Source organism: Mustela lutreola, chromosome 7 (assembly GCF_030435805.1).
Source record: "Mustela lutreola isolate mMusLut2 chromosome 7, mMusLut2.pri, whole genome shotgun sequence".
In the NCBI taxonomy this organism is placed as follows: Eukaryota; Metazoa; Chordata; class Mammalia; order Carnivora; family Mustelidae; genus Mustela; species Mustela lutreola.
In genome coordinates, this window is record NC_081296.1 from 57,412,858 (window position 1) to 57,422,244 (window position 9,387).

At 39.0% G+C, this 9,387-nt stretch overlaps 1 protein-coding gene across 1 annotated transcript; it reads left to right on the forward strand.

Annotated features, from left to right (window-relative positions):
• The first annotated feature begins 1,899 nt into the window (after positions 1-1,899).
• On the forward strand, positions 1,900-2,918 carry LOC131835244 (olfactory receptor 6S1). The gene has a single exon (XM_059179605.1). It carries the CDS (start codon positions 1,923-1,925, stop codon positions 2,916-2,918), a length of 996 nt encoding a protein of 331 aa, XP_059035588.1. The 5' UTR covers positions 1,900-1,922.
• The last annotated feature ends 6,469 nt before the right edge of the window (positions 2,919-9,387 follow it).

A 9,387-nucleotide genomic window follows, 5' to 3' on the forward strand; every position in this document is an offset into this window, starting at 1 on the left:
AGCACCCAATATATAATCAATACAGAAGAAGACTTGAATAATTTTATTGACAGTGAAGCCCTTTCTGTAGGAGCTGAGGAAGATGAGCCTCTGAATGGAATCCCTAGGGAGAAAGATGACAGAATTTCTTTATCCTAGACAAAGGTACCAAAATGTTTCTACTTATGTGGGACCCACAGTTGAGACACTGTAAGTAAAGAGGTTACTGTTTACTGGAGTGCTTCAAAGAACAGGGCTGAGAACCAAGGCCTTAAGGTAATTCTCATGCTTTGCATGACTAAAGATGATCAGTATTCTAATAACTGAAGCATTTTTAAAGTCAAGTTTCAGAGTATCATTGATTTGATTCTTATAACTGGTAGTGGACATGTTCAAAACTGGACTTCATTTCTGATTTCATGAGTAATTACTAGGAATTCCTGATTCTGTCTCTGGCAAGTCATCTAATAGAGCCCAGGTTTGTGAAAGGGCGTTGGATTGCTACCATGGACTGAAAGAGCATAAGAAACTCATTTTAGGGGCATCTGGGTGATTCAGTCAGTTAAGTGCTTGACTCCTGTCTTCTGCTCAGGTCATAATCTCAGGGGTCATGATCTGTGGGTCTTGAGATCAAGCCCCAATTCTGGCTCTGTACTCAGCGGGGAGTCTGCTTCTTTCCCTCTCTCTCTTCCCTTCCTCCTGTCCAAGCATGCACTCTTTCTTTCTCTAAATAAATAAATTAATCTTAAAAAGAAAAAACAAACAGGAAACAAGATGGGATCAGGAAGGAGACAAACCATAAGAGACACTTAATCTCACAAAACAAACTGAGGGTTGCGGGGGACAGGGGTGAAGGGGGTAGGGAGAGCGTGGCTGGTTATGGACATTGGGGAGGGTATGTGCTATGATGAGTGCTGTGAAGTGTAAACCTGGCGATTCATAGACCTGTACCCCTGGGGCTAATAATGCATTATATGTTAATAAAAAATAAAAAATTAAAAAAGGAAACATCCTAATATTCCCCAGAATATTTAGCTTATGTTGATATTAAATAAATAGATCTGATTGAATGATTCTGTACAGTTAGAATTATTACAATAATTAATAATAATAATAATAAATTATTAGAATTAGAACCCTATTCTACCCTTTAAATATGCCATAACTTGCTTAAGATAGGCAAGCATTTTATGACAAGCTGAGTTCAGATAGACCCTTAGGTTGCTGGGGAAATTCTCCATTAAAAAGGTAGTTTTATATAATAGATGTACTAATGACCTAGCTACCTATGACTCATTCCACAGCCAAGCAGTTGAAGGACAAATGAGCTGGATGTGTGGATCACTTTCCAAGGGAAATGGCAAGCCAAATCTAGAGTCTGGTGCCCTAACTTACAGAGCTTTCTCTACTGCATCATTTGTCAGCTAAGTGCTAGAAATTCTTCTGAATGTTTACACTCTTATTTCACTTGCTTCTTACAACATTTCATGATGGAGTAGTGCAGGGGTGGCTAAATAAGTCTCCCAAGGCTACTCGGCTAGAAAATGGAGATGATCAGATTCAAAGCTAAGCAGTCTACTCAAGTCCTGATCCTGGTGGAATGGGAATCATATCCTTCATGAAATCATTTTTTGGATACTTTTGTCAAACTCAGATATCTGATCAATGATCTCATTATTATAAAAATGAGGCTCACCATTTAGGATCTAAGAATGGAGGCTCCTGTCATTTTCATACATAAGTGTTGGCTAACCTTTCTGAAATATCTTCTCCAGCTTTAAAAGTAATTAGATGAGGACCTCAGGTTCTTCAGATCTTAACAGGGATTGGAGAAAGTGGGGATATGTATGCCATATCACAATAAAATAAGTTACGGGATTGTTCTGGAGAAGACTTGTCCTCACTTGGATCATGTTCCTGTTGTCACACAGGTGGGAAAGATAATGGCTCCAGGCGAGAATCAGAGCAGTGGTGTGACGGAGTTCATCTTGGCAGGTTTCCCGAATCTCAACAACACAAAAGCAGAACTGTTTTCTGTCTTCCTTCTTGTCTATCTGCTGACTCTAACAGGCAACGTGTTGATCGTTGGGGTGGTAGGAGCTGATACTCGCCTGCAGACTCCCATGTACTTCTTTCTGGGTAACCTGTCCTGCCTAGAGATCTTTCTCACTTCCGTCATCATTCCCAAGATGCTGAGCAATTTTCTCTCAAGGCAACACACTATTTCCTTTGCTGCATGTATTACTCAATTCTATTTTTACTTCTTTCTTGGGGCTTCTGAGTTCCTGCTGTTGGCTGTCATGTCTGTGGATCGCTACCTGGCCATCTGTCACCCTCTGCACTACCCCTTGCTCATGAACGGCACTGTGTGCTCTCGGGTAGCCTTGGCCTGCTGGATGGGGGGACTTTTTCCTGTGCTTGGCCCCACAGTGGCTGTGGCCTTACTTCCCTTCTGTGAACAGGATGCTGTGGTGCAACACTTCTTCTGTGACAGTGGCCCACTGCTCCGCCTGGCATGCACCAACACCAAGAAGCTGGAGGAAACTGACTTTGTACTGGCCTCTCTTGTCATTGTATCCTCATTGATGATTACTGCTGTGTCCTATGGCCACATAGTTCTGGCTGTCCTGCGCATCCCCTCTGTTTCAGGCCGTCAGAAGGCCTTCTCTACCTGTACCTCCCACTTGATGGTAGTCACCCTCTTCTATGGAAGTGCCATTTTTCTCTATGTTCGACCATCACAGAGTGGCTCTGTGGATACTAACTGGGCAGTGACCATGGTAACAACATTTGTGACACCACTGCTGAATCCATTCATCTATGCCTTACGCAATGAGAGAGTCAAGGAAGCTCTGAAGGATATGTTTAGGAAGGTGGGAGCAGGCTTTCTAGGGGATCTTCTACTTGTTAAGAGTTTCAATAGGAAAACAGTAAAGTAAAAGTGAAGGGAGTCTTGAGTCCCTTGACTCCAGTCTTGAGTCCAAGTCTTCTCCATCGTCTCTCGCTTTCCTGTGGTCATTGTGGACATAACAAAATGACCAAATTCTGGAACCACAAAAGAACTCCAAAATCATCAAGGCTGCCTTTCTCTTTCAAGCAAAATTCCTTGATTCTATTTCACCTATAAATCATAACCAATGCCATCATTACATCATAAGATCCTCCAGTCTGTGAGATCTTAAGCTAAAGGGCCCATGATCACTAAGGAATCTAGGATGGGTTTCAGAAAACTTTTTGCCTAACTAGAATTTAAATACAATTTGAGGGTAAAAAAAATTTATAAGACCTGTTAATGTTAAAATAATAAATTTTATGTGTTTGATCTTATATGCATTTTTCTGGGAAGAGATCTGTTTTTGAACTTGCCAAAAGTTAAAAATTTATTTAAGTTCTCAGTAGAGTCTGTCAGTTGTTTATGAAAATCAAGAATAATAAGAAAAAATTCCCTATAACCTTCAAAATCAATAAAAATAAACAAATTTTCTGTGTATATTTATATACACTTTATGAGAAACATTGCATTTACTGTCAGGTGGAAAAGAAGTAAAGCAAATTGAATTAGGGACTAACTTTTCCACAGTAATCCCTAGTGTCTTTGCAAAAGCAGTTCCAAGAGCAAGTTCATGAATAGTAGTGTTTAATGTAGTTTTCTAATTTTCACTGTATTACAAGGACGAATTAAAGACATCACTCATTTTTTCACTGGTTGCATACCTTTCATTAGTCCACTTTTGACATTCTTATATCTGTTGTGTTCAATTTTGTTTTGTTTTTAGTAAAATTGGAATTGGGACGGGGACCTTTAATATCAGAGAATTATGAATGCCAACTGTTGTTGTACCAACCAGGAACCAGACTTTGTGGTATGTTTTATGTTCTTCACTGGATATTTGAAAGGTAGTAAGGATTCCTATTTGTGGGGTCTTTGGACATCCTGGACAAATATTCACTTATTTATTTGTTCACTTTTTTTTCATTTGTTCAGCAAAGTTCTGTGAAGTATCTTTGATATGTGCTGATATGTGCTAAGATGAGCAAGAAATGGTTCTTCACCTCAAGCAGCTTTGATTTTAGAGGAGAAGACCGAGAGACAAATAATAATTCAAAGGAATAAGGATGACAAAGAGGTTTACAAAACGACATTGGAGATCATAGGAAAACTGATTTACCCTCTCTGGTATTTTCTTGTTAGAGAAGTTTTCAGAGGTTATCATCCATTAAATGGGGATTGATCCCATGTTAGAGTGTGTTTGTATACATAGAGACAATGCTTATATATATATATATACAAGTATGGACAGCACATCAACCTCAATACTACTGCAAAACTGGGAAGCTGAGCATTAGCATGCAAAGAGATGGCCATAAAACTTCAGTGGGCACCAGAAATAGTAATGCTTTCATCTAATTTTATTAATAATACACACACACATGAAACATTTCAATACCCAAAGTATTTTTGAGTGAAAACTAAAGGAATGGGAGGAATGTGGTTTAAAATGGAAAAAGAAGGGTGCCTGGGTGGCTTAGTGGGGTAAAGCCTCTGCCTTTGGCTCAGGTCGTTATGCCCGGGTTCTGGGATCGAGCCCTGCAACCGGCTCTCTGCTCAGCAGGGAGCCTGCTTCCTCCTCCCTCTCTCTCTGCCTGCCTCTCTGCCTGCCTCTCTGCCTGCCTCTCTGCCTACTTGTGATCTCTATCTGTCAAATAAAATAAATAAAATCTTAAAAAAAAATAAAATGGAAAAAGAATACTTCTGGAGTAAACTTGGAGTTCTGCTCAGAGAACAGATGAACTATTGCTTAAAAATTCCCTATCTTGGGCGCCTGGGTGGCTCAGTGGGTTAAGCCGCTGCCTTCGGCTCAGGTCATGATCCCAGGGTCCTGGGATCGAGTCCTGCACCGGGCTCTCTGCTCAGCAGGGAGCCTGCTTCCCTCTCTTTCTCTCTGCCTGCCTCTCTGCCTACTTGTGATCTCCCTCTGTCAAATAAATAAATAAAATCTTTAAAAAAAAAAAAATTCCCTATCTTCACAGAGCCTAAAAATCTGAAGCCAATCCCCAACATTGGCCAAGGAGAATTCATATAACAGTTTATAATATTTTTGGAAATAACCACTCCCATATTTTGGCAATAAAGCACGTTAAACCATCTATTTTCAAAATTACCTTATTGTAGGAAATTACTCGGGACTCAATTCAATAAAAGTTTATCGAGTACAATGTTCAGGGAAATAAGCTGGTAAGGAGAGAGAGGCATATATGGTCACTGCCACCAAGGAACTCATAGACCATATAAATGAGAGATGTTACAATACATAATAAAATTATATTAACATAAAAATAAAATAAAGATTATATATGTGTATATATATATATATATATATAAAACTGTAGGTCAAAATATAATAAGACCATTGTAAGATTTAAAAGTGGATCTGACACTCTTAATGTTACAAAACAAACTGAGGGTGGCTGCAGGGAGAGGGGTCGGGAGAGGGTGGTGGGGTTATGAACATTGGGGAGGGTATGTGCTATGGTGAGTGCTGTGAAGTGTGTAAACCTGGTGATTCACAGACCTGTACCTCTGGGGCTAATAATACATTATATATTTATTTAAAAATTTTTAAAAATTTATTTTTAAAAAGTGGGTCTGACAAAGTGATATTTTACTAATAAAGCATAAGAGCAAATATTAGGTAATTGAATGTGATTAGGAATGGAAATATCACAATAAAAATTGTACTAGGAAGCACTGTGCAATTTTCTTTTTTTCTCAATTTTATTTTTTCAATCTTATTTTACAAGTTCCTATTCCATAAGGAATTATTTACTCTTCATCTGAATGTTAACAGCATAATTGATTTTGGACTCTTATTTAAAATCATTTTGTTCTTTGTTTCCCCTGGGACTCCATTTGCTTGGTTTTCTCACCACATTTCCAGCTACTTTGTTTTGTTTCCAGCAGATGTATTCTTTTCAATAAAGCTATTAATTAGCTAATTGTAAAGTTATTCTTAGAAATCACAAATTAAGAGAAGGCTGAAAATAAGAATGTATTTCAAACACCTCGAACAGAGCCTGGTTCATAGAATGTGCCCAGGAAATATTTGTTGAATGAATTAAAGACTCAGAAGCAGATGATAGCCACTGCCCTGAGAGAAGTGCTAAACTCAAGTGCTAAACTCAAGTAAGCAACAGTTTGGGTGTTAGTACTCATTTGCATATTAGGCTTACTCCAGTGACTATTTGAAACTGAATCTCTCACGTACAGCTAGAACACTTATTATCAGTGAAACAGTAGACTAGAAAAAAATTTACCTTGCCACAATCAACAAATTTGTCTGCTTCTAGGAAAAAGTCTTCTTTAAGAATTCTTAATTAAAGCTCTCTTTGACTTCATACACAAAACTTGTGTCATCTGGGGTTACCAGAGGGGAGGTGGGCAGGGAGATGGGTGAAATAGGTGATGGAGATCAAGGAGGGTACCTGTTGTGATGAGAACTGTGTGATGTATGGAATTGTTGAGTCACTGTATTATACAAATGAAACTAATAGAAGACTGTAGGTTAACTGTTTTAGAATTAAAATAAAAACTTAATAAAAAATAAAAATTATGAAAAAACATTACAAATATTTGTGTCATCTGGGAAACTGTAAGCCAATACATTAATATAAACATTATGCTCAGTTAATAACACCCATGGGCAGAATGAATACATCTCTCAAGAGGGTCACAGCCTCAGCACAGATAATAAAAGTCTCCCTTAGATAAAGCCTTCTTGAACATAGCTCACAATCCAAAAACAAACAAACAAACAAAAGCAACCACATACAAGGCACTTCATCATAATTAAAAATTTTTGTGCTTCAAAGGATACTATCAAGACCGTGAAAAAACATCTCACAGAATGGCAGGAAGTAGTTGCAAATCATACATCTGAAAAAGGACTTGTATCCAGAATATATATAAACATCTATTTTCAAAAACACAAAGAACATAACTCAATTAAAAATAGCAAAGATCTGAAGAGACATACAAAGTTATATAAATAGTCAATAAATACATGAAACTTGACATCATTAGTCATCAGGGAAATCAAATGAAACCACAATGAAAGACCACTTTGTATCCCCTAAGATGGCTATAATGAAAAAGATATTTATAAGTATTGATGAAGATGTAAAGAAATGGAACACTCATGCCCTTCTAGTGGGAATGTAAATTAGTGTGTCCACTCTAGAAAAATTGGTCGTTGGTCAAAAGCTTAAATGCAGTGTTGCATATGACTCATCAATTTCACTTCTAGGTATATGCCCAGGAGACATGAAAAATTTTGTGTCCTCACAAAAACTTGTATACCATATTCATAGCAGCACTATAATGCCAAAAAGTGGAAACAACTCAAGTGCCCACCAACTGATGAATGGATGAATAAGATGTGGTATATCCATTCAACAGAATATTACTTGACACAAAGGAATGAGGTACTGATAAATACTACAACATGGATGAACCTTAAAAACATAATGCTGGGTGTCTGGGTGGCTCAGTGGGTAAGCCTCTGCCTTCCGCTCGGGTCATGGTCTCAGGGTCAGGGATTGAGCCCCACATCAGGCTCTCTGCTCAGCGGGGAACCTGCTTCCCCCTCTCTCTCTCTGCCTGCCTCTCTGCCTACTTGTGATCTCTCTCTCTCTCTCTCTCCCTGTCAAGTAAATAAATAAAATCTTTTAAAAAAATAATGCTAAATGAAAGAAGCCAGTCACAAAACACTATGTATTGTATGATTCTACTCACATTAAATATCCAGAATAGTCAAATCTATATAACGAGAAAGTAGAGTAGTAGTTGCCTGAGCTGCAGAAGAGGGATGGGAGGAAATGAAGAGTGACTTCTATGCTGTAAAAGGGCTATTTCTGAAGTGATGAAAACACTGTAAAATTGATTTTGATGGTGGTACAAATCCTCAAATATTCTAAAAAAAATTCACGTGTACTTTTAAGTGTGTGAATTGTATCAATAATTCCTATAATACATTTTAGGCTTCATAACTTATACTGGTTCTACTATGAATCCTAAATGATATTTTTTCTGGCAATTGACACCATTTTCCCTGTTTCCCCATTATTTTGAAAAATGCCTTGAAGACAGAGACTGGGTTCTACCTGAGTTTGTTCGTTGCCAATAAGAAGAGTACCTAGTAATCTGGAACACAGCAAACTCTCATCACATTGATTTTTGAAAGGACAGATGACATAAGGGCTAGATAAGGGTCAAACAGCCATGATCACTAGTGATTTACCAGGGACTCTTTTGCATGATTCAAAGCAGCGGTGCCACATTGTTAATAGTGTAGAATTTTTTTTTTTTAAGATTATTTATTTATTTATTTATTTGACAGAGAGAGATCACAAGCAGATGGAGAGGCAGGCAGAGAGAAAGAGAGAGGGAAGCAGGCTGCCTGCTGAGCAGAGAGCCCGATGCGGAACTCGATCCCAGGACCCTAAGATCATGACCTGAGCCGAAGGCAGCGACTTAACCCACTGAGCCACCCAGGCGCCCCTAGAATATTTTTTTTTAAAGATTTTATTCATTTATTTGACAGACAGAGATCACAAGTAGGCAGAGGCAGACAGAGGGGGGGGGGGAGCAGGCTCTCCTCAGAGCAGAGAGCCCGATATGGGGCTCAAAATCCCAGGACTCTAGGATCATGACCTGAGTCGAAGGCAGAGGCTTTAACTCACTGAGCCACCCAGGCGCCCCAATAATGTAGAGTATTAAAGGCCCACATCAGCTCCCATAATCAATATTGTTTAAAAAGCTGTTATATTACCAACAAAACAACCACAAGCAACCAGGACTCTTGAGTCTGTTGTTCAGACAGACTTAATCAGACCCTTAAGAACTTCTGACAATATAACCATTAATTGGGTCCTGAAACCCACACCTCTCTCCCACCTAAGATGATAATAAACCTATTTCTGCTTTTCAGAACTGGCTTCCCTTCTCTCACCTCCCTCCTCAGGCCATGAGCTAGTTCCCTTTAATTTGCTCCTCTGTGCCTTTCTTCAAATGCTGCGGAGTTCTTCCTGTCTTGATTGTAAGCCCAGCCAGTATGCCTGCCTCCTACCATGGCAATAGGAGGAGTAATGGCGCCACTTTCATCTGTGCTGGTTATAAAAGCCCCTGAGAGTCCTTGATACGCCAAAAAACCTCTGCCTTGTCTTGAGGGCAGGGAAAGAAAGGACCCACTAAATAATCGTGAACTACCCTGAGAACTTTGAGCCAAATGTGAAAGGTCTAGGTCTTCCTCTTCACAGCCAAGCTCCTACAAAGAATTCTTTACCTATGTGTCCACACCTTCCTCTCATTCTTCAACCCACCCCTGTCATCTTCCTTACATTTCCTGCTTT

Coding starts and splice junctions, on each gene's coding strand:
- LOC131835244 (XM_059179605.1), top strand. CDS start 1,923: ATGGCTCCAGGCGAGAATCAGAGCAGTGGTGTGACGGAGTTCATCTTG.